At 46.0% G+C, this 25450-nt stretch overlaps 1 protein-coding gene across 3 annotated transcripts in view; it reads left to right on the forward strand.

Annotated features, from left to right (window-relative positions):
• The first annotated feature begins 1588 nt into the window (after positions 1–1588).
• The window catches only part of LOC147604793 (putative CoA ligase CCL12), a 31974-nt gene continuing 8112 nt past the window's right edge, over positions 1589–25450 (forward strand). Inside the window, exons 1-10 of one of the 3 annotated variants that reach the window (XM_086794939.1) lie at positions 1589–2082; positions 10375–10504; positions 10589–10842; positions 10949–11153; positions 11283–11323; positions 11413–11541; positions 11778–11851; positions 11933–12153; positions 12382–12476; positions 12746–12962. In XM_086794939.1, coding sequence (XP_086651065.1) covers positions 1808–2082; positions 10375–10504; positions 10589–10842; positions 10949–11153; positions 11283–11323; positions 11413–11541; positions 11778–11851; positions 11933–12153; positions 12382–12476; positions 12746–12962 — 1641 coding nt within the window. In that variant the 5' untranslated portion in view covers positions 1589–1807. Of the gene's footprint in view, positions 2083–10113; positions 10229–10369; positions 10505–10588; positions 10843–10948; positions 11154–11282; positions 11324–11412; positions 11542–11777; positions 11852–11932; positions 12154–12381; positions 12477–12745; positions 12963–25450 lie in introns of those variants that run through there. The other 2 variants (XM_086794940.1, XM_086794941.1) reach the window with 2 other exon arrangements.

Genomic DNA, 25450 nt, shown 5'->3' on the forward strand with positions numbered 1-25450 from the left:
GGGTGGACGCCTTCTATTTACAATAGTAGTTCTCCATATCTCTTGCTTCAAGTTCTTTGTCTTGTGATTTAGTTCCGCTTAGTGTATTTCTTTACAAGATTGGGGGTATTAAGAACTACTCTACATTCTCATGGAAATTATGGAATTATGGAAGGGCAATTTGGGGAATTGATCGCCCTTCCATAGGTTTTTGGCAATTTGGGAAATGATGGAATTATGGAAGGGCAATTTGGGGCATTGATCGCCCTTCTACATGCTAAGCATCATAAGTTTTTGTGAAGCTCACACTACGTGAAGGAGGAGGGCCGATGCCATGATTTTCTAACTCTTCCATTCTCATGACAATTGTTACTGTTATTGTGTACCCTACTACTTGAGTTTTTACAGGTAGAATTATGTAGCTGAGTTGATGCCAGAAATACCATATTATTTGTAACTTGTTTATAGATTTTGATTAATATTTTCTTATGAAAATTTTCTATTTTTTAGCTAAGTGGGGGTCCAAATACTTGAAACCTGCGTAGAGCTCCTATGTTTTTGAGACTTTGAGAGAGAGGATACAAAAAAAGAGTTAAAAGAATGACAAAATCTTATACAAAGATAGCATAGAGCACCTATGTTGTTAAGACTCCAAGAGAGAGGATACAAAAAAGAGTTAAAAGAATGACAAAATCTTTTACAAAGACTGGTTTACTGCTCTTTTCTTGCTATAACTTCTCTCAATCTTCCTCGCTCTCTTCTTTGATGAATTGATCTCCCTTAAAATAGCATCAACTTTGTTGTGTTTTGGCTCGCAACATCTTTCATTAGTGTAGTGAGCCTTGAGCATTTACAATAACTAACACATCCAAACTCCTTGACTTCCATCTAAAGTGATAAAGCCACTAAATTCCTCACCATGTACCCCACAAAGACCTATGAATTTCTTGTATTTGTTCTTGTCAAAGAGGGGAGTACTCACTTGTGAACAAAATTCTCATCCAAATGTGATGTATTTTTTAAATCTATATTTCTTGCGTTTGTTCTTGTCAAAGAGGGCAATATTCACTTATGAACAAAACTCATCCAAATGTGATGTATTTTTCACTCTGTTTGTCAACCCTTTAATGCATACACTGGATGATGAATAAGTTTGATTTTACCACAAAATTTTGTCATGACTTTTTTGTTGGGCTTTTTTCTGAAAGCAAGTAGGTTGGAACTTTAATGTGTGTTTTGGTTGATTAAATTAAGCAAGTATGGTTAATTGGTCTCTTATCTTTATATTTGAATTGCTTCAAATAAATTTTAGGATTAATTACTTAAGTGAATGTGTATTTTGATTTAGAGATTGGAATAAAATTTTAAAACCTAGAGCTACTAAAAAAATAATAGAGGCTTCATTATATTATTTTAAAAAGATTTACTTGAACTAGGTTTTTCCATGGAGCTTGGTTTTCTAAATTTTGTAGGTTAAACTTTCAATATTTTATGTAATTAGGTGTCGAGTTTAAATTAATGGTTAGAGAATTTAAAAAATAAATTTATTAGTAGTAATAGTAATCCAATTAATTATTCAAGGTAAAAAGAAAAAGGGCATAAGAAGCTCGTGGGTCACCTCCGTGAGCAGAAAGGATACGAAAGATTGTTTGGAAAACTGCACCAACCCAGCGCAGCATGTTGTTGACTGGCTCTACCGAGCCCACCCTCACCACCATAGCTGCAGACAATAAGCTCTACTATCCTCCCCCATTATCACATCATCAGCAGAACACAGCACCTCACCCGATCCAAGACAGACAGTGATCCCAGCCTATAGCCTCAGAAGATGTCGAATTCTGAGCAAATAAGCGTTCAAAGCCTCACCCTTGAGGACCTGCTTCACATTGGGCTCACCCCCCTGGAGGCTGAGGTCTTCTACAGGCAGCTCAGGCAAGCTCTTGCAGAAATTGGCCAGTGTGCTTCCGCCACATGGCGCCTTGTCTCCAAAGAGCTGCTCAACCCCAAGCAACCACATGCACTCCATCGGCTCATGTACAACTCCATCTACAAGGACTGGGACAATGAGAGGATGGGACCCCCTCTAGCTTGGTTTCCCTCCCAGTAAGAAACCCACTTCCCTATCCCCATGTATATCAAAAATATGCAGTCACACTGTCATCACAACATGTCCCACTTGTCCATGGATCCCACTGTGCTGCTGGTTCGGCTCTCAGTAAGTTACTCACCTCTGATTCCATATAGTGAGTGCTATACCTGTGTGGTCACATACCCATGACGTGTACACGTGAGCATCCTATTCCATATAGTGTTACAGATGTGTAGTCGCATACTCACCACATGTATTATACACAAGCATCCTCCCATCTTGCTTGTCCTTACACATGTGGAGAGTCGGGTTGACAGCAACCCTTGCAACTTAACTGTTCCTTACACCATCTCCCATTCCATATAGTTTTAAGATGTGCAAAATTGTCTACCTACTACATATATTATACAAAAGCATCCTCCCATCTTGCTTGTCCGTGGGTCGAGGATTAGGGTGGACACCCTCCCATCCTTCTTGTCCACACACTGACACGACAGGGGATCATTCATAAGCAACTTTGCATCCTGCTTGTGTGTACATGTGGTTCGAGGGTTAGGGTCAACAGTTACCCTCACATCCTCTTGTCCGGATGCTCACAAGCCTGGGGTCAATCAAAATGCTCCAAGCTTGGTTCTTGGTTAGGGTCAACAGTCACCCTCCCATCCTGTTGTCCGGACGCTCACAAGCCTAGGGTCAATCAAAATGCTTCAGGCTTGGTTCTTGGTTAGGGTCAACAGTCACCCTCCCATCCTGTTGTCCAGACGCTCACAAGCCTGGGGTCAATCATAATGCTGCAGGCTTGGCTCTTGGTAAGTTACTGCTCATTCCATATAATGTCACATCCACATGTATTGTAAAAAAGTATCCTCCCATTCTGTCTGTCTGTGAACATATGGGGCCAAGGGTCATGGTTGACCATTATTCAACCATCCTTCTTGTCCATTGACCCACAGGGCTGGGGTCGATCATAGTGATTTAGGGTTCAGCTTTCTGTAAGTTACTGTCACATGCATCCCGCACTTGGATGCCACGTAGACATCTCTGTACAGAAGGTGCAGGACCTGGGATGGTGAACTAGTCCCATGTGAGCCCAGTTCGGGACGAGTCAGCCAGTGATCCATCTCAGTCGTCCGAGGTCAGGTGTGCATTGTCCTGCACATGAGTCTAAGGTTAGGTGTGCACTGTCCTGCACATGAAACAGTGCCAGTCCGCGCTGTAAGTCTCCCTCTAGAATGATGTCAGTGATTCTGTGTATCTGGTATGGTACCGGATGCCAGATCACTGAGTAGTTAGTGTTTAGGACAAGGGGCCAGCCCATAGGGCTACCCCTGATCTTAGTGTGGGCATGGGAATGGTGTAGAACCACCCCCATGAGGGCCAGGAAGGCCCAGGCTGAACCCACCAGCCATGGAGGGGCTGTAGGACAGCCCTAGGGCAAGAATAAGGCAGATTCCAGGAGATTACAGCCCAAGTATGGGGCAGCCCCTACAGGCTACCCAGCCCTTGGATTGTGGGCAAAAGCTGTGCCCAGCCCTTTGGAAGCAGGCGTATCACCTTTCAGCTTGATATGGAAAAACGTAGCATTTTATGGGATTTTATTCAGTATTTATTGCTGAATATTCACAGTCGTGGAACATTAAATGCTGGCCGCTTGGCTTTGTGCTAGCTGACTGCTGCAGTAGGAGTACTATATAACGGAGAGCCCACAATCCCATTCATTCATCTGATTCTCCACCAAGAGCTCAAGCATAAGAGGCTAGACAAAGCCAAGAGGGTGCTAAGCTAAGGGGTGAAGGATTCAGGTCAAGGGCAGGGTATTCCCAGCCAAGAAAAGGTCCAAGATTGCTGTATTTTCTTTCAGATTTCTCATACTAATAAAGCAAATACACCATCCGTGGTGGGGGCCCTACAGAGGGTAATTGGGACCCAATACTGTGTCCTCTCCATCTCTCCCTCTCTCTCTCTATTTTCTGCACATCTCCTTTCAGTTTGTGAATTAATTTCCGTCGCGAAAAGAGTGCTGAATTCTGAGTATTGAAGTTACCGAATCTTCTCCGAAGCTTCCGCTTATTACAATGGTATCAGAGCCTACTTCAAGTACAAAGATTCAGCAAAGAAACCAGAATTTTTCCTCGCTCGTGTGGTTGGTTTCTAGACGCCGGTGGACTACCCCTTTCGGAGTGACTCCTGTCCCTCGAAGGACGGTTGGTTTTTAGCCTCCGGAAGCCTCCGAAAGTCTCCCACACAAATAGTAGATGGTCAGATTGCGTTCCGGAAAGGAATTGCATTTTCCTGCTATGGCGAGCTTCGACGACGAGAGAGACCAAGAACCATGGGACCAGAGTGCACCAAGCAGCCCAGCTAGGGCACCAGGCTTGAGTGTCACAGACATGTTCCAGCAGATAATGTGAGCAATCGCAGAACAAACAGCCAAGTTGGATGAGCAGAAGGCGCAAATCTTGGCTCTGGAGGAGCGTACCCGCTCTCCAGCGTCGCGTTTTCCATCTCCTCCTCCCTCTCCTTCCGTATCCTAGATACCATATCCTCGACACAGGGACCCTCTCGCAGGGTCACAGCCGCAGCCAAGCTCTTTGCTTGAGTTGCAGACGCGTGCATTGGAGATCCGACAACAAGTAGACGAAGCCATGCGATGCGTGAAACACGAGCGTTACCTCAGAGCCTTGGACGCCAAATTGACACCGGTGGCGCGCTCGAATCATTTTTCCGAGAAAATGAACTTTAGTAAGTATAATGGTAAACTCGATCCCACAACTCTTTATTCATGGTTACATCAATTTGAAGCTTACTTTGCCGCAGTTAGGAAAACTGATACTGACAGAGTGATCTTAGCCAGTTGGTACTTGGAAGGTGAGGCCATTCCTTGGTGGACTCAGTGGGCTCATGCCTACACCAAAGCAAGTATGGCAGCTTATGTGTGGGACGAGTTTGTCCGCGACCTTAAGCAGCGGTTTCTACCGCCCCACTATCTTGAGCGACTCGAAAACGAGTTCAGGGGAGCGCGTCAGAACGCGCAACCAGTTCTTCAATTTACCAATAGAATTTCGACTTTATGTCTACAATTAGGCTTATGTGATACGGACAAGAAAGGGCAGCTTTTGTATGGCCTGGACACGCAAATCCAATGGGAGGTGCGTATGTTTAGGCCAACCACCTTTGAGGACGCACTCTTGCTTGCGCAGAGTGCAGAAATAAAACATAATGGTGGCAAGCCCAAGACTTCCCAGCCGGCTTCTCCCAGGGCTACCGCCTCGGGGGGCAAAAGCCAGAACCAGACGGGGTCTTCCCCAGGACAGAGCCCGGGAGCATCTGGCTCCTAGAACTCGAACAATGCGTCAAAGCTTACTCCAGACCAGAAAGCGGAGGCAGGCAAGACAGGTGGCAAGTTGAGTGCTGAGGAGCTTTCTCAGTACAAGGAGGGTAGATGTTTCTTTTGTCATACAAAAGGACATACTTCTCGGGATTGTCCTAAGAAGCCTCCAAAGCCCGCCCCGCCGCCGCCGCCTCCACAGCTTCTGTGGTGAGCTCAAATCCCACACAAACCCCAGCAGCTATCCCTAGTTCTTCAAACCTCAGTGCTTCAGTTGGAGCAATTATTAGCCGAGAGCTCGAAGATAAGCAGAAGGGCGCCCATGACCAGGAGTATGAGCGCAGCGAATTGCTCAAGTCCTTTGGCTACATAGGTGGCCAGAGAGTCGTCTTGTTTGACAACGGCATCACGGAGGATGTGGTCACGGAACAGGCAGCTAGGCGTGCCCGTTTCGATCTGACTTCGGTGGACAAACAGGTTGAGGGTTTTAGCACAGGCATGACAACGAGCGTCAAGTATGAAGCTCTAGGTGCTAAGTTAGTGATTCAAGGCATAGAGTTTGTGCGTGACTTTATGGTTGCCCCTCTTGTAGGAGCAGACATAATTTTGGGTATTCAGTGGTTTCACAAGTTTCTCCCTGATGTCAAGTGGGACAAGCACACGTTCCAGATCAATCGGAATGTGTCAAACGCCCCAGTGACCATTAAGTGTGAGCCAGGAATTCCGAACTTTCCGCTCATAAGCCACTTGCAGGCTAAGCGAGCAGTCAGGAAAGGCGCACAATGTGCGATGATTTACATCCAATAGCCCAGATGGTGGCGAGTGCTTCCGAGAAGTACTCGGTTCTCCACGAAAAGTTCCAGAAGATTTTTCTTCGGGACAGCCTCCCTCCCCAGCTCCCCCTGTCTAAACCGGAGGACCACAAAATAGACCTCCTCCCAGGCTCGGAACCCCCGAGCAAGTTTCCGTATCGCCTTTCTAAGGCAATGGAATCGGAGTTGGACCGCCAACTCCAAGAATTGTTGCAATTTGGCTTCATCCGCCCCAGCGTGTCACCATTTGCAGCGCCGCTCTTATTTGTCAAGAAAAAGGATGGGTCTTCCCATTTGTGTGTCGATTATCGTGCACTCAACAAGCTGACTATCAAGAGCAGATTCCCGATGCCTTGAATTGACTATATTCTCGAGAGGCTGAATGGAGCAAAGGTGTTCTCGAAACTGGATTTAAAGAGTGGGTACCACTAGGTGCGGATTGTGGAGGGAACATCCCTAAGACAACCTTCCATACGGAACGGGCCCACTATGAATTTGTGGTCATGCCATTTGGCTTGACGAACGCCCCAGCTACATTTAACCGCATGATGATGCGTGTTTTTCGGGATTTGATTGGAAAGTGTGTGTTCATATTTCTGGACGACATACTCATATTTTCAGCTACGGTTGAGCAGCATGACATTGATGTGGAGAAAGTCCTTAAGTTGCTGGAAAGCAACGAGCTCTACATCAATGAAAAGAAGTCAGAATTTTATCTGTTCCCCCAGGTGCATTACTTGGGATATGTAATTAGTGCTGAAGGCATTCGACTTCATCCGGCTAAAGTGGCCGAGATTGTCAACTGGGAAGTACCTCAGACAGCCTATGACATTAGATCATTTGTGGGTATATGCCAGGCATATTCCACCCACATCGACAAGTTTTCTGACCTCTCGGCAGATCTCACCAATCTGCAAGACAAGAAGGCAAAAGATTCGAATGACTCCACGAGCGTTGGAGGCATTCCAGAACCTCAAGGTGGCTTTGTCAAAAGCGCCTTGTTTAGCACTTGCCTCGTGGGACGACCCATTTCAGGTGATCACCGATGCGAGTAACATCGCAATTGGAGGTGTATTACAACAAAATGGTCATCCAGTAGCTTACATGTCTCGTAGGTTACTGCCCACCGAGAAGAACAAATCAGTCTATGATCATGAACTCCTAGCAGTGATACAGGCCTTGAAACATTGGAAACATTTCCTGTATGGCCGTGACTTCGAGGTTCGCACTGACCATCAAGCATTGTGCTGGATTCAGACGATACCAAGTGAACAGTGGAGTGATCGACAACACCGTTGGAGTCAGATATTCCAGCAGTTCGGTGGTATGATTGAGTACCTTCCAGGAAAGGCCAATCCAGTGTGGCTGACGCTTTGAGCAGGAAGGGACAAGTGTCTACGATTCAGACCACTAGACTTGATCTTGTTGGTAAAGGACTAGAGGACATGAAGCACACGTACGCGGATTGCGAGGAATTCGGTACATAGTGGGAACAGGCATCGGATGCCACAGGACCATGCCACTTTCTGATACGCGATGGTTGGCTTTTCTACAAAGGCCGACTGTGTCATGAAGTCATTCAGGGCAGCTCTTCTCCATGATGCCCCATGACACCATTACAGGTGGTCATAGGAGCATGATTTCGACTCTGGAGAAATTGGAACGGCAATACTATTGGCCAAAGATGAGGCGTGATGTGTTTACATATGTACAACGCTGTGACATTTGTCAAAAGGTGAAAGCTCCTCGTGGAAAGAAGATAGGGTTACAACCCTTGCCAATTCCTGAGGGTCCTTTCCAGGACATTTCGATGGACTTTGTCACAAATCTACCTCCCAGTCCGAGTAAGCGTAATACGCAGTGCTTAACTATTGTTGATAGGTTTAGCAAATTTGTTATGCTTATTCCTTGCAGGGCCAATGTGACCGCTGAGAATGTTGCCCAGTTGCTCATTCGGCATTGGTACCCGATTGGCGGGATTCCTAGAACCATAGTGTCAGACCGAGATGCCAAGTTTACCAGTCATTTTTGGAGGGCATTGTTTGATAATTTTGATACTAAGTTGAATTTTTCCAGTGTATTCCACCCATAGACAGATGGCCAGACAGAGATATACAACCAGTTGGCCTTTGATGTGCTGAAGTGTTATGTCCACGATCAGCAAGGTAAGTGGGAATCGTATTTGTCTTTAGTTCAAGCTGTTTTGAATGACTCTTTTTCTTCAGCTATTGGCAGGACTCCATATGAGGCAACGCGTGGAAGACCTTTCCAGTCGTTGTTAACCAGAACTTCGTCTTCAGTACCGGAGGCAAACAGAGTGACGGAGTCTTACCAGGAGATCTAAGAGTCAGTAAAAGACAGATTGGCTAAAGCGCAAGAGGCCTACACTCGACAGGCCAATAAAGACCGAAGGGATATGAAGTTTTTGGAAGGAAATTGGGTTTATCTTCGGATTATGAAGCAAAGACTGAAACAGGTGGACAAGTGATGCCCAAAGTTGTCTTTCAGGAGCTTCGGACCTTTTCTCATCTGGAAAAAGATTAATGAGGTGTCTATGCAGTTAATGCTACCTCCGAGTTGGACTATGCACGATGTATTTCATGTCAGGTTGTTAAAGCCATATGCAGGTCCAACCCCTTCAGAGGTCAAAGATAAAGCGGAACCAGACATTGTTGATGAAGCAGAAGTTATGGTTCCAGAGCAGATCCTTCTGCACCGTTTCAAGCATGGCTCGGGCCGAAGACTACGACAGTTCCTCATGAAGTTTTAGGACCGAGGAACTCATGAAGCGGTATGGCTCGACAAAGAGTTTTTCGAAGACTATCCGGTGTTATCGACGGATTATTTGGAGGCTATGCAACTTCCGTCAAGTTAAGCAGAAGGGGATGTCACGTGCATCCCGCACTTGGATGCCACGTAGACATTTCTGTACAGAAGGTGCAGGACCTGAGATGGTGAACTGGTCCCATGTAAGCCCAGTTCGGGACGAGTCAGCCAGGGATCCATCTCAGTCGTCCGAGGTCAGGTGTGCATTGCCCTGCACATGAGTCTAAGGTCAGGTGTGCATTGTCCTGCTCATGAAACAGTGCCAGTCCGCGCTGTGAGTCTCGCTCTAGAATGATGTCAGTGATTCTGTGTATCTGGTATGGTACCAGATGCCAGATCACTGAGTAGTTAGTGTTTAGGACAAGGGGCCAGCCCGGATCTTAGTGTGGGCATGGGAATGGTGTAGAACCACCCCCATGAGGGCCAGGAAGGCCCAGGCTGAACCCACCAGCCATGGAGGGGCTGTAGGACAACCCTAGGGCAAGAATAAGGCAGATTCCAGGAGATTACAGCCTTAACATGGCTGTGGGGCAAGTATGGGGCAGCCCATACAGGCTGCCCAGCCCTTGGATTGTGGGCAAAAGCTGTGCCCAGCCCTCTGGAAGCAGGGGCATCACCTTTCAACTTGATAGGGAAAAACACAGCATTTTATGGGATTTTATTCAGCATTTATTGCTGAATATTCACAGTCGTGGGACATTAAATGCTGGCCGCCTGGCTTTGTGCTGGCCGACTGCTGCAGTAGGAGTACTATATAAGGGAGAGCCCACAATCCCATTCATTCATCTGATTCTCCACCAAGAGCTCAAGCATAAGAGGCTAGACAAAGCCAAGAGGGTGCTAAGCTAAGGGGTGAAGGATTCAGGTCAAGGGCAGGGTATTCCCAGCCAAGAAAAGGTCCAAGATTGCTGTATTTTCTTTCAGATTTCTCATCATTCTAATAAAGCAAATACACCATCCGTGGTGGGGGCCCTACAGAGGGTAATTGGGACCCAATACTGTGTCCTCTCCATCTCTCCCTCTCTCTCTCTATTTTCTGCACATCTCCTTTCAGTTTGTGCGTTAATTTCCGTCGCGAAAAGAGTGCTGAATTCTGAGTATTGAAGTTACCGATTCTTCTCCGAAGCTTCTGCTTATTACAGTTACCCACTTCCCATTTCATAGGCCATGCCAGCTTTTTGCGAGGATTTTTTTGTAAGCCTCTTTCTTTATTTCTTTTCTTGGCTAGTTTTGATAGCAAATGGCATGTTCTTGAAGATTAAATCACATGTCAATACTCACTCAGGTGCAAGTATGGAGTTTTCCGCATTGATCAAGGTGCTTGGTTTTTGATAGAGCAGGGAATCAGCACGAGAAACCAATCTTGGGCAGTTGATGGAGGCCAAAGGGAAGGAGCTTTTAGGACCTTCCTATTATAGTCCCATTGAGAGCTACGTGGCATTTCAGAAATTTTCAGCAGACCACCCAGAAGTGAGTTTGCTATTGGCTATAGCTTATTTGCATGTTATGTGACATTTTTCTGAACTGATAACATGTGTAGGGATGCATTTACAGATTTATTGGCCTCTTGTTTTGAATGAGCTCAGCCTCCACTTCTATGTGCAACCCAAATGCATATTTAGTGCTCCAGATGAATTACGACCGGGTGGTACATGGCTTCCAGGAGCTGTCTTGAATGCTGCAGAATGCTGTCTCTTGTCTAAACTAAGTCGGGGGAAGACAGACCTCAGCAAGGCAATCGTATGGAGGACCGAAGGCCAAACCTCTTTACATAGCATGACATATGTCGAACTTCGTGCAACTGTCAAGTAAGCCAGTACTGCCATCTGACTACTGAAACATTGTGACTTTCAATTACCTGGTTTTCTGCCTGTTTACGAGTTATTGTTCTAATTAAGATCATCTTTGGAGCAGTCGCATTGCAAATGCACTCGATGCACTAGGATTTGAGAAGGGAGATGCCATTGCCATAGACATGCCTATGAACACCAACAGTATTGTCATATACCTTGCAATCATATTGGCAGGCTATGTCGTGGCTGCTATTGCTGACAGCTTTGCTTCTCAAGAGATAGCCACACGCCTAAGAGTGTCAAAGGCAAAGGCTATCTTCACACAGGTAAAAAAATGAGGACTCAATTTATGAGTTTGGATATGGTGTAACCTCATGGCAGTCATCATTACTTAATCATGTGATGTTAGGGTATCTGTAGTAATGTGGTAATGTGTGACAAGGGCTTGTGTTCAGGATGTTATTCTAAGAGGCGGGAAAACACTTCCCCTCTACAGGTATGTGTGAAGGATGAGCACTTTCCTTTTTCGATCTTGTTATAAGTGCCAAGAAAGATCTGATTTCTTCTTCTCGGTTTCTCTGGCAGTCGAGTTGTGGAGGCCAAGTCTCCGATGGCTATTGTGCTACCTGCCCTTGAAAATAGCTTCAAGGTGACCCTAAGGCCTGGTGATATCTCATGGAGTGCATTTTTAATTTCAGCAGACCATCTGAGCAGGTATGTAACTACCTTTACCTATTTTTTGATGTCTCCATTTATGCCATGTCTGCTAGTACTGTGGAACACATGACTAGGGAGAGGCCTCTCCTCCTCAAATTCTTGGATGCCTTCACCTGCCAAGCCTTCATGGCAAAGCGGGTTGCCTTGAAAGGTATCAAGATCTACATAGAATAATGGCCAAGGATCTTGATTTTTGTAAATTTCCCTAACTTGTTGAAATAAATTCATGGCAGACCATCGGAATATCAGGCTATGCAGTCACCAATAGAATCACATACAAACATTTTGTTTTCATCAGGCACTTCAGGTGAGTATTGCTGCAACCACATCAATTCACAACTTGACTAGACATTGAAGTATTTATAAGCAACTTTCTACTATTATGAAGGGGAACCAAAAGCTGTGCCATACTCGCACCTACAGCCTATAAGACTTGGGGCAGAGGCTTGGGCACATCTAGACGTAAAAGTTGGAGACGTGTTTATATGGCCAACAAACCTTGGATGGATGGTGGGACCGATGTTGCTGTATGCATGCTTGTTGAACGGAGCAACAATTGGTGTCTATAATGGATCGCCACTTCATCGAGGGTTTGGCGAATTTGTACAGGCAGGCATCACATTTTGTAGTTTGATTTTTATTACACAACCAACCCCTTCCCATCAGCAGGCCCCATGCAGGCTGTAGATTGGGGATGCATTGGCAATCTTGTCCATCCACTCGTTGCCCATCACATGGGTGGGAAGGTTGTGTATCTATCTCCAAATTATGCTTGGTTTATAGGGGATGCCATTGTCTCTTCTTGCATAAATATAACTATACCTTTTCTTTTGGTAGGATTCTGGTGCTACAATCTTAGGTACTGTGCCAACCATTGTAAAAACTTGGAGGAAAACCAGCTGCATGGATGGACTGGATTGGTCAAAAATAAGGTGACGAACCTTATGGAGTACATGTTTGCCATTATATTGTGCTGTGGGACATCTTTCTAGATTCCTTGTAATTGACATGTTCTAGGTTATCTCAAGGCTCCTTACATTCACATACACCCTTCATAAGCCCCCTTTCACATGCAGCAGCTCTTCACACTCATCCTCCCAACTAGCCCTTATTAACATGTAGGTAGCAGTCCCCACAGACAAACACACCATGCTCACCTTATCATGAGAACCATGACATATCTTTATGGTGTCTGCTTCAGGTTCTTCTCGTCTACAGGTGAAGCATCAAATGTTGATGATGACTTGTGGCTAAGTGCAAGGGGATTCTACAAGCCAGTAATGGAAGCTTGTGGTGGTACTGAGCTGGCATCAGCATTTCTTCACGGATGCATGTTGCAGCCACAAGCTCTGAGTGCCTTCAGCACCCCCAGTATGACCACCTCTTTTGTTATCCTAAATGAACAAGGTCATCCATATGTAAGTTCATAGCTCTTTCAAATCCCAGCAGCACTAAATTTCAATGATTGCATTTAGAAGGTGGTTTGTTTTCATATCGTACATATAGACACTTATGGTTATTTTACTACATTTTGCACCACAAGCAAGCTAAGTCCCAAAAAGTGAGTGTTGTGGATAATGGCTCAGCAGTCAACCTTTCTAGCCATCTTAGACCAGCCTCTAGGGTTATCCATAACATTTATTGTAATGCCTTTTTTCAGAAGAGGCTTGTTTATACAATACATGCGTGTGTGTTTGTGCATAGTCCCAACTTTCCGGCAACTTTAACTTTAAAGAGACATCACTTAACTTCTGAATGTTGGAAAATGGGCCGAAACTTCGGAATCAAAGCTTGGGACAATGCTTGCCCACTTGCTTTAGTTGTTGTTTCACGAGTGGAGATATACCCAATCCCCTTCCTTAAAGTTGACATCTTTCCAAAAATGTTTTGGTTGGCTTATTGGCCTCTAGAGACGGTGATACTTGTCTCGTCAAAGAGATGAGAACCGGTAACCAAATGCTACCTCATACAGCGTTCGGCCAATACTCGATGAGTGAGTATCATTCAGGATTGCCTGAACCAATGGAGGATATTGTTCCCATTTCGACTGCTAGTCATGGTAGTATGATTTGAGAACGTCAAAGGCCAATTGATTGTATATTTTTGTTTGGCTATGTGTTTGTGGATGGAATGCACTGGACAATTGTAACTTAGTTTTAAAATTATCAAACAATGCTCTCCAAAAATGGGGCGTGAACTTAGAATCGCTGTCTGATGTGATTGTCCATGGCAAACCACCAATGGGATACCAAAACCGAATGAACGAGCGAGCTATGTCCTCGGTTGTGGTTGTCTGCTTGCATGGAAAGAGTATGCAGAACTTACTAAATCTGTCCACAATTGTCATACACTGTGTTTCTAGATCCAGCTGAGGCGAGAAGAGAGCCTACGAAGTCCATAACTGATGTCGTGAATGTGTGAAAATAAACCCAAAACAGGCAGCCCAAATTAGGACCGACTTCTATGCTGGCCACTAAAACTCTCATATAAATATGAGGCCCTTCTCGTGTTCATGACCACCAACCTACGTGGACTGGGCACATCTACGTTTCTCTTCACATCAGCGTTCCATCGCTTGTGCCCTGATCGCCTCACATTTGCGTTTAATCGCAGGCTGGATATGTCGTGGACTGCACATCACAGTGTGCCTCGCCATCTCCTGCTGGGCAGCACACAGAGGGCTCACATCGCTTGTCGCCACCTACAGCAGGTTCTCTTGCAACGTTAATTGCTGTTGGTTTTGGCCGCCTACAGAGCAGGTTCTCTCGCAGCGTTAACTGCTGCTGGTTTTTGCCGCCTACATCAGCCTCACCACAGCTTATTCGCCGCCTACATCAGCCTCACCACAGCTTATTCGCTGCCTACATCACGTTCTCTTGCAGCGTTAACTGTTACTGGTTTTGGCCGTCTACATCAGCCTCACCACAGTCTTTTCACCGCCTACATCAGGTTCTCCTACAACGTTTTCTACTGCTGGACTGATCGTCTTCATCAGGCTGTCTTCAGCGTTTGCCTTGGGCTGACATCAATGTTTTTTCAGCAACCTTACTTCAGGCTCACATCAGTCTTATATCAGGCTTGTATCAGTGCTTTCATCAGGGTCACTCCAGCTCTGTTAACTGCGTTTTATGGGACAGCAGCTCTCTGTGCTTATTCGGAGTCTCACATAGAGCTCATGTACTGGACTTCATCTTTTATATTCACATCACCATTGCATGCTGTGTGTTTTACTCTGATCTTTCATATATTTGGTCCTTTGGTCTCTTTTGCCCTCACATGGTATCAGAGCGATCGTGAGCAAAGGGATCGAAGACCTAGAAAGTACACACCATGGATCGTCTACCCTTGATTCTGGAGGATTAGCTATTTGTATGGACTTCACTACAGTCACGGGATCTCCTTGCACGGTTACACGGACTCCGACTTGGCTGGTGACCTCGATTCCCGACGTTCTCATGGTGGTTATTTGTTCTCCCTCGGATCTGCCCCTTTCTCTTGGTCTAGCAAAAAGTAGGACATTGTTGCAGGTTCTTCAGCAGAGGCCGAATATCGGGCCCTCTATGATGCCACCACTGAGGTTATGTATCCTCGTCAACTTCTTTATGACATGCGCGTCTCCATCGACACCACCTCTACCATCTTCGTCGACAGTCAGAGTGCGATTGCCCTTGCTGGCAACCCTATTTTTTCTAACCGTACCAAGCATGTGGGTGTCCATTTTCACTTTAACAGGGAACAGGTTGAGCTTGGTACCATCCAGATTCCGGCTCGAGTACATTTCTACGGCAGACCACCAAGCAGACATCCTTACGAAGTCTGTCAACCGCCCCATTCTTGAGCGTCTTCGCAATCGGATTGGCATCGGTCCATCACCATCACCCTTCGCTCATTGAGAGGGAGATCTGCCTCTCCCGAGAACACGTCCCTTGGTTTATTTTACAACAATTTTAGAATATATTACCGGTCTTGTAATCTTGCATCCACATTTCAAGCACAAACATTCTCACATAAGAGAAATAACCTTTCTATTTTCTCTTTATTTAATTAAGAAAATCCTAGCTAAATTCATCAAACAATTCCTTTTCTTAATCAAAAACTTCTAGGGTTTGTACCCACTTACACGACGAGGTGTGGGCCCAATAATTGCAATTATGGGGGGGAGGTAAGCCAATCCCACTTACATGACGACGAGGTGGAGGCCAAATAATCATGATAACGGGACGGTGAGCTGGTCCTCCACTTAGGGCACGGCTCTTGTGAAAACCCACTACATTGCATTTTTTTCCATCTTGCATTCCCTATGCACAGCATTCTGTTTTACGTGTTTGGGGCGCATTTATGAATGAAAACCCAAAAATGGGCATTCATGCATGTGAAAACCTCTTGCATTGTGACATTCTTCCAGTACTTCTTAATCCTAGATGCCTTTACCCTGGTCAAATCACAGAAATCCTCATCTTCGACAACCATCTCTTTCCCCTCATCTTCTCTCATGATCCCTTGTTGGTCTGAGAGGGGGTGTGTGAAAATATACCGAAAACAGGCAGCCCAAAAAGGGCCGACTTCTATGCTGGCCACTAAAACTCTCATATAAATATGAGGCCCTTCTCGTGTTCATGACCACCAACCTACGTGGACTGGGCGGCGCATCTGCGTTTCTCTTCACATCAGCGTTCCATTGCTTGTGCCGTGGTCGCCTCACATCTGCATTTCATGGCAGACTGGATATCTCGTGGACTGCACATCACAGTGTGCCTCGCCATCTCCTATTGGTCAGCACACAGACGGCTCACATCGGTTGTCGCCACCTACAGCAGGTTCTCTTGCAGCGTTAACTGCTGCTGGTTTTGGCCGCCTACAGGGCAGGTTCTCTTGCGGCGTTGACTGCTGCTGGTTTTTGCCGCCTACATCAGCCTCACCACAGCTTATTCGCTGCCTACATCACATTCTCTTGCAGCGTTAATTGCTGCTGGTTTTGGCCATCTACATCAACCTCACCACAGCCTTTTCACTGCCTTTTGACATATCTGACATGATTGGACGTGTTGGTACACATCTCATCGCATTCTAGGCCAATAGAATGACCTCTCTAACTTCTCTAGGGTACTGTTGATACCTCTATGACCTCCAACAAGAGAATCATGGGTATCATGGAGAAGGAATTGACGCTTTTCTTTTAGTACACAGAGATGGTTCTTGAAAAACAACCAACCATCATGTATACTGTAGTGGCCTAGTTTTGGACTGAGGGCCAACGGATTTTGAGTCTTGAATTCTTCTGAATCCAGATACTGTGCCTTCATGCTATCCAAGTGTTTGCCTTGAATTTCCAACAGAGTGAACTCCTGCAATGTTTGGATTGTGCCTTTTCGACTAAGACAGGGTTGTTTTTACCAGGGACATATTCAATCATTTTTCCAAATTGTTGGAACAATTGACTCCATTTGGACTGCCTGTCACTCTAAAGCCTTATCTGTGACCGGACACTTTCTAGTGACGAGTCTTCACGCCCTTGAGCAAGTCGGTGAGAGGTGCTGCAAGGTGAGAAAACTTGTCCATGTGTGTGTTGGAGGCCTAACAAAGATCCACAAATCATAGTTGTCAGGTACGATACCGTACGAGAAAATATGGTATGATATATATTTTTTCCTTATTATACGATAAAATACGGTGTTTTAAAAAAACATTTATAAACTTAGGTATTTCCAATTTCGAGATATGGAGTATTTTAAAAAGGAGCGAATAGTACAGAAGAAGCTCAAACAGTCACAACAGACAAGCAAAAACAAGACCATTATCCCAAAAAAAAAAATTTGATAAAAATCTTTGAAAACTTTTTTCTCGAAAATCTGTACGAGTCTCTATGATATCATATCGTGCAGTATGCCGTACGATATGGTGTTGTATGCTATACAAAAACAACTATGCTACAAATGAGCGAATTTTCTGGATTGTAGTGTGAACATCCCAATTGAGAATGGCATGTACCTTTTCAGGATCGAGGCTAATACTTGATGAATTGATGATGTATCCCAGGTAATGGATTTCTAGTACTCCGAACTCACTCTTCTTGGCATTAATAAACAACTCATTGTCCTGCAAGAGTTGCGAAACTTGTGCCACATCTCGCTCATGCTGCTCTGTAGTCCCTGAGAAGATAAAAATGTCATCTAGGAAGATGAAGACGCATTTGCTAATGAGATCCCAAAAAACCCGAGACATAATCTTGTTGGAACGTCGCTGGTATATTGGTGAGTCCAAAGGGCATCACCACAAATTCATAGTGGCCGCGCTCGGTCTTGAAGGTAGTTTTTGGAATGTCGGCCTCAAAGATTCAAACCTGATGGTAGCCACTCTTAAGATCTATCTTAGAGAAAATTTTTGCATCATTGAGTCATTCTAGGATGTACTCTATTCTGGGCACGGGGAATCTATTCTTAACTGTTAGCTTATTTAGCGCCCTGTAATCCACACATAAGCGTGTGGTCTTATCCTTCTTTTGGACAAACAGAATGGGAGTGGCAAATGGGGAACAAGAAGGTCAGATAAATTCAGACCGGAATAGCTAGGATAGTTGTTGCTACAGCTCGCTCTAGGGGAACTTATTGGGAGGCTCTGAACCAGGAACCAACTCTATGCGTGGTCCTCAGGTCTACTGGGTGGGAGGTCGTCTCGTAGCTTGATGTTGCTGTATTGAGACAAAAGACCAACCATATGTTGCTCCATTGCGGGTGTTGTTTGAACCGCATTAGACTGAGAGCGGACATATAGTAAGGCACACTGTGCTATCTTTCTTATGGCTCGTTGGGCCTAAATGTGGAAAATGAGTGGAATTCCAAGAATGCTCCAATCCGTGAATCATGATGGACTCAGAAAAACCTTCAACGATAGTGAAAGTGTCCCGCCTCCAATCAGGAATGGGTGCATACTGTCTAAACCATTGTATCCTGAGGATCGTGTCACACCTTAAAAGAGGGGAGACAATGAAATCTTGCTGGAATGTTGCCTTTTGAACTTGAAACTCGAACTGCTGAGCTTTATAAGAGATATGTGTATGTAGACCACGTGTAAACCCGTCCACATCTAAATGGTAAGGAACCAAGGTACAACTCATCTTGTTTGCCAACTATGGAGAGATGGCATCCTCAAAACTGCCCATGTCAAAGAGGACAATGAATTGCTGTCCCCTTGCAGTGCCATAGGGATGGATAAGAGTCTTTGTCCGTCCCTTAGCCTCACCCTCCTGCATCAAATACCATGGTGGCACTGAATTCAAAGCGGGCAATAGCTGAATGGTGTTAGAGGCTGACGGCGGAGGTGTGGATGGGGATGCTATGGTTGCTATTGTGGAAGTGGATGCCTTAGTAGACTTTTCAGCACTGAAACTTAGTGCAATCTTTCTTCTCATGTCCCATAGTGTGACAAAAGAAACAACGGTTCTTTGTCCTGTATTGTGTCTCTTCATCCGGCTAGAGATAACCTCCAGTGATGCCCTCCTTAGCTTTTCTCCTCACTTTTGTGTGGCTGCATTCTAGACACTTGCCATCATTTGGTATCAAAGCAAGGTTTTGTTGCAGCTAGACGAGCTCCACACGCAATTTCCACCACCGTCTCAGAGCTAGGTGCCGCTTGTGTCCGCCGCCCCAGAGCCGCCTGCCGCCAGAATCCGGGCAGCACTACTGCGCAGCCAACCACCGCCGCCGGTGGTCAGCCCAGAGCCGCTAGTCCCGTTGGTGCTTCTGCCCAACGAGCCACCTCCGCTTGGCTCCTCCCGCCACCCCTGTGCTTGGTGTCTGCACCCGCCGCTACACCTCCTCCACCCAGCTCCTGCCACCACTTGTGTCCATTTCCGCCTGCCCAGTTGGTGTCTGCACCGCCTCGGCCTACTCTGCGAGGGTCTGAGCTCTCTATCCAGCCACATCTCTAGCTCCATCTCGGTCTTGCTCTCCACTTCCAAGCTCAGCCTGCTCTATTTGGGGGAAAGAGGAGAGAGAGCGATCAATAGCATCTTTCTCACAGAGGTTTGGAGTTTTCTTTTTGTACCTTCTTTTTTGTCAAATAAAAAGCTTTCGTGCTGTATATTTGGGGTTTCTTGTTTATTAGGGGAGGTTTTGTAAGGTGGAAGCATCCATAGGCACTCTTGTTCCTGTGCACTACTCCCGGAGTCTCATGTTTACACATTCAAGTATACACCCTGTTTTTGGTATACTTCCACGATCGCACCTTCAATCTTGTCATATCCCGGCGCCTTGTGTGCACATTCCCGTATCTCTCTTTTTCTCGTATTCTTCCAAGAGGTCACATCAAGGGGGAGCTTCCTGTTCCTAGTTCTCTCTCCAGCTTAGGAAAATCTCGTACTATTGTGAGGATGTCGCAAAGAGCCACTTTCAATGAGCTTTCTAGATTCGGTGCCTTCATGACAACTGAAGATCGACTTGATGGTCCCAACCACTCGTTATGGAGTTTCATACTCAAGAATCTCTTAATTGCCAAGGGGCTATGGGAGATTGTCACAGGGCAAGAGTCTCGTCCTGTTGCACCAACTCTTGGCGCCTCGACATCAAGGGCGACTCAGACTGTGGCACAAGTTGTGTCAGGCATTACAACACTGCCTCCTGGACCCAGTGAAGGCCAAAGACGGTGGGATGCTCGTGATGCTCAAGCAATGGCCATGATCGCTCTCTTAGAGTCAAGCGCTCGATTGTGCCTCACATCCGATCATGCAGCTCTACAAGGGCTGCTTGGGTGGTCCTCGAGACCATGTTCCAGTCCCGTAATGAAGCACGAGTCATGTACCTGATGCGGGAGCTGGATAACCTGACTATGGACAAAGGTGATTCCATTTCAGATCATCTTACCAAGGTAACAGACCTTAAAGAACAGCTGCTGAACATAGATGAGGTAGTTGATAACAAGAAATTGATCACCGCGGTTCTTAACTCCTTACCTAAGTCCTATCAAAGTTTCCATGCTTCTTTGAACCTCTCTATGAGAGGAGGAGGCAATCCTATATCCTTCGAGGAGGTGGTTGGATTACTTCTCCAAGAGGAGCAAACAAGGAAGAACAGATCTAGGGGTGATGCAAGCAAAGGAGACCTAGCCTACTTCTCCAAGGACAAAGGCAAAGTGGACTCATCAAAGGGTGACACCAAGAAGAAGAAAGGAAAGTGTCACTACTGCCACAAGCCAGGACACTACATCGAAGAGTGTCGGAAGAGGCTCGCAAAGCTGAAAGCTGATGAAGACTCTCCAAATTCCGCTTCTTCTACCTCCGACGACAAGAAGCAGCAGCCAGAAGATAAAGTAAACCTAGTCCAAGATGACTGGGCCTTCTAGCCACATTATAACTATGGGGGGAAATTAAATATTAATAGTGATTAATGTGGGAATAAACAAGTGCTAGGTGGTTGAGTATACTAGCACTGAATGTAAGCCTTAAATAAAGCGGTTCCAATGTGTGTGAACAACGGCTAGTTTGTATAAGTCTCTTGTGTAGGAGCAACGTCTTAAAAGGCATATGTGGTGGCATCATACTTAGAATATGTGGTGGAATCTTATTTAGTATATGTGGTGGCATCACATCTAGCATATGCTTAGAATATGTAATGAGGTCTCTCCTAAAAAGGATCTACTTGTATAATGAATTTATGCTTTTCGCTACATCTTGTACTCCCACAAATCCCTTAATCTTACGTTGATCATCTTGTCAATTATCATCTCTCCCTCTTCTCCTCACTTTTGTGTGGCTGCATTCTAGACACTTGCCATCAAGAAGGGAAGAGAAGAGAGATAGTTGGTGTCAGGGTTTTCTTGTATTTATATGGTACAAAAAGGTGACTGAATAACTTTACATATTCAAAGGCTGTTCTCACCATGACTAGTCATGTGGTTAGAAGTACCTGAATGAACATACCATACATCTCCAGGATTCAGTGCATCTGCAGTCGTAGAACTAAGTATATGCTGCATCACAAAAATATCAAGAATGTGGAATCGTGCTAAGCCTAGTCTAATCACATGATAAATATATGCTTAAGGAGGCTCAAAATAATCAAGAAAATCCATTATGATAATAAGTGCATTAATGCAGGAGAATAGGCACATTCAACTCAATCTCTGTTGCAATGTGTTGTAAACCATACAATGAGAGGCTTCTAATATAGATAGCCTCTAGCCCCACTTGCTTTACATGTGTCTACCCATGTGGTTGCTTTATCTCTTGACCACCTTACACTCCATGTGGCAACTTGTGGCACTCTCATCCATCCAACTCACACAAGATAATATCTTGCACACTTAAGGTCCGTTCATACACAAACTTTCTCAACACCGGATTTCAACACCCCCTCTTAAGCGAAAGGTGTTATGTCTCCAATCACACTTGATCATTGTCCAATCAATTAACCAAACACCCACAACAATTTGGCATTGTGCCAAAGTCATCTTTCAATACTCCCCCCCGATGCTAAATCGGGGTGTTCACAGAAACTAGGTAACTCCTAATTTCACCTTAGTGCATGTGCATGTGCGTGTGACTAGCCACTTAGACACTCAATTTCTTTTGAGCACAAACTTAGCTTGGGAAAAGCACCCATCTAACCATTTTTGAATACCCAATGTGTTCAGGCAAGGAACCCAACACATGCAACACCCATTGCGTGCACAAAATCAATGCACACCACAAATACATTCATTTTGAGCTCCCTGGGCTCGGGCAGAGGACCCTCATAAATGGGGTGAGAGATTACATCCATTTTACGCACCGGTGCATGGGCAGGGCACCTGTACAGCATGACCACTATATGCATTTTCATTAGCTGCATGTGAACCTGGGCTTAATTTGAGCCCCTTGACACCATAATTTTAAGGTTCTTATCCATTGAGTATTCTTTGAGCCACAAAAAAGAAAAGACCTTATCTCGATTTGCACCGCTTAGGCTGCCTCTCTCTCTCTCTGTGTCTCTCATCCTTGCGTTATCCACATTCAGAGTCACAGCTTGCTTCCATCATTGGCCATGCATCAACTGCAGCCCGTAGAGAAGGATTGGCACTCTCTGAGCGTGGACATTCAAGAGCCAATCCTCTTGCAACTGCCCATCAGAGCATCTGTTAAGCTGTCCTCTGTTTGCATTCTGCTTAACAGCATTCTCCCAGTCGTTGAATGTCATGATGAGCAGCACGGGGATACCATAACTGTTAGAAGTCATCTCCTGTCCATTTGTATACACCAGGGCCTCTGTTGTGGCTGTGCCCGCCGTATATCATTTTTCCACACTCCCCGTATTTTTTCCCTATTTTTCCCATTTTTTCCTAGTGGCTGGAGGGCTGCCAGGTGATGCCAGGAGCATCCCAATGCTGGCCAACTGGACTTTCTTCAGTCGTGTGCATCTGGGCTGCTGGCCGACTGCTCTTGACCAGTCGTGGGCATCAGGCTGCTGGCCGACTGGTATTTTCTCAGTCGTGGGGTATTTTCTCAGTCGTGGGCACCATCTGTAGCTGGCCGATTGCTCACATGGAGATGTATATATTGCCCCTCAGCCCCCACCACTTTCTCATTCAGTTTTTCGGAATCTTGTGTATAGAGAAGAGTTTACACACCTATCTCTCTGTGTTTCTTGTGCTGATTATTTTCTGCAGTCTACTTGCTCTTGTCTACCCAAGTTTGGTTGTCATTTCCGCTGCATATTCTGACATGGTATCAGAGCCCTAGGCTCTAGGAGATCTTGGGCGTTTTTCTGAGCAAGAGGGGGAGCAACAGGTTGCTGATCGGTGGACTGTTCCGGGCTGAACGGGAAGAGAAGGTGCAAGAGGAAGGCGGGCAAAGGGGCTGGACAGCCACTTGCATATTTTCTGATTTTCAGATTTTTCCCACCCACCCACCCTTTCAGGTTACTCTCCGAGATGGCAGATTTACTAGAGATGGCTGAGAAGCACATGAAGATTCCGACTCTCCCCACGTTCCCAGTGGATCGGCAGTTGGACGGGTCCAATTACGGCATCTGGAAGGTCATGATGGAGTCAGTTTTGGAGTCATATGATCTTGCTGATTTTATTATCATAGGGGTGCCACGGCCGGAAGCTGAGGAAGGGGAGTTATTATCGACGAGGAAGGACCGAGAGGCACAGGCACACATGTGGGACCGTGTCAACGCCAGGGTCCGGTCGTTTATATTCCTCAATTGCACACCACAGGTGATCAACCATGTGAAGCACATGACGCTGGCGAGAGGCATATGGGAGCATTTGGCTTCTTTGTACAACAGGGTGTCACCCATGAAGCGGATATCCTTGGAAGTGCAGATGCGGGTTATGAACCCTGCAAAGTCTTCGACGATGCGGGAACACATTAACAAGCTGCAAGCCCTTCAGCAGGACGTCCTTCAAGCTGGGAAAGAGATATCATCCGAAGATATGGCCATCACGTTACTTTCCCACTTGCCTGGTCAGTATTCCGCTTTCTATTCCTCATTGATCACGAGTGGCAGGCTCAGCACCATTACTTGGGAGGAGCTTGTGCCAATGGTCTTGGACCAGGAGGAACGTTTCACGAACCCTCCTCACGGTGGAGGTTCGGAGGCCTTAACTAGCCAACGGTCGAAAGGCCGTAATACCAACAAGGGCAAAGGGAAGGCTTCACCAGAGAAGTCTTCTGAGAAGAAGCCTGATCGAGAACGAGAGAAGCTGAAGGCCGAAAGATCGTGTAATGATTGTGGCGAGAAAGGCCACTACTGGAGGAAGTGTCCTAAGCGGACAGGGAAGAGTGCTGATTCCTCAGCCTCAGCTGCAAAGACTCCGGCATTTGTGCACTTGGAGATGGTGGACTTCGATGCTTCATCATCTTCGAGGGAGGAGGCAGTTGGCTTCACCGCAAAGGATACCCGAGAATGGATTCTCGACAGTGGTGCTTCCAGGCACATGACTCCATCCCGTGACTTCTTCCTGGATCTGAAACGGCAGTCAGGTCGTATTTTTATTGGCGATAACTCCACTATTCCGATACATAGTGAGGGCCGGATGGAGATTATTCCCGACGGCAAGGGGGGCAAGCATGCTTCCCGTGTTCTTTATGTCCCTGCTCTGGGCTTTCATCTTTTGTCAGTGCATGAGGTATGCAAGACTGGCTTTCGGGTGGAATTTGAGGAGCATTCAGTTGCTCTAAGGGACCGTGAGACAGGCAAAGTTGTTTGGGAAGGCGGTGTGGAGAATGGCATCTACAAGCTCTCTGCACTCTCCTCATTGACAGGCTCTCAGGTCGGAGATTTGTGGCACTTTCGTTTTGGCCACTTAAATGTGGATGCTTTGAGGCGCGCCTTCCGGGACCAGATGGTGGTTGGCTTGCCAGATGTTGGTAGTAGGCAAGGACGCTACAGCTCTTGCATACGTGGTAAGCAACACAGGGAATCCTTTCCGAAGCAGGCTTCCAGGCGGGCTTCGAAACCATTGGAGTTGATTCACACTGACTTGTGTGGACCACAGCAGATACCATCCTTGGGAGGATCTCTCTACTTCATGCTGCTTGTTGATGATTGTACCAGATTCACGTGGGTCTACTTCCTTTCCCAGAAGGACCAGGCTTTTGCTCGGTTCAAGGATTGGCACGTGATGGTGGAGAAAGAGTCTGGATTCCAGGTCAAGACTCTCAGGGCTGACAAAGGAGGTGAATTCTCCTCGACTGTATTTTTCCGGTTTTGTGCAGATCATGGCATCAAGAGGGAATTGGCCAATATTGGATCGCCTTCGGAGAATGGAGTTGTTGAACGTAAGAACAGGACTGTGGTGGAGATGGCGAGGACCATGCTGGAGCATCGTGATCTTCCTCGTCCACGTTGGGGTGAGGCTGTGGCAACAGCTGACATACCATTAACCGCTCTCCGACGACTTCTGTACCCCATATGACTCCGTTTGA

This window comes from Cibotium barometz, chromosome 61 (assembly GCF_041138505.1).
Source record: "Cibotium barometz isolate CiBa-2024 chromosome 61, ASM4113850v1, whole genome shotgun sequence".
In the NCBI taxonomy this organism is placed as follows: Eukaryota; Viridiplantae; Streptophyta; class Polypodiopsida; order Cyatheales; family Cibotiaceae; genus Cibotium; species Cibotium barometz.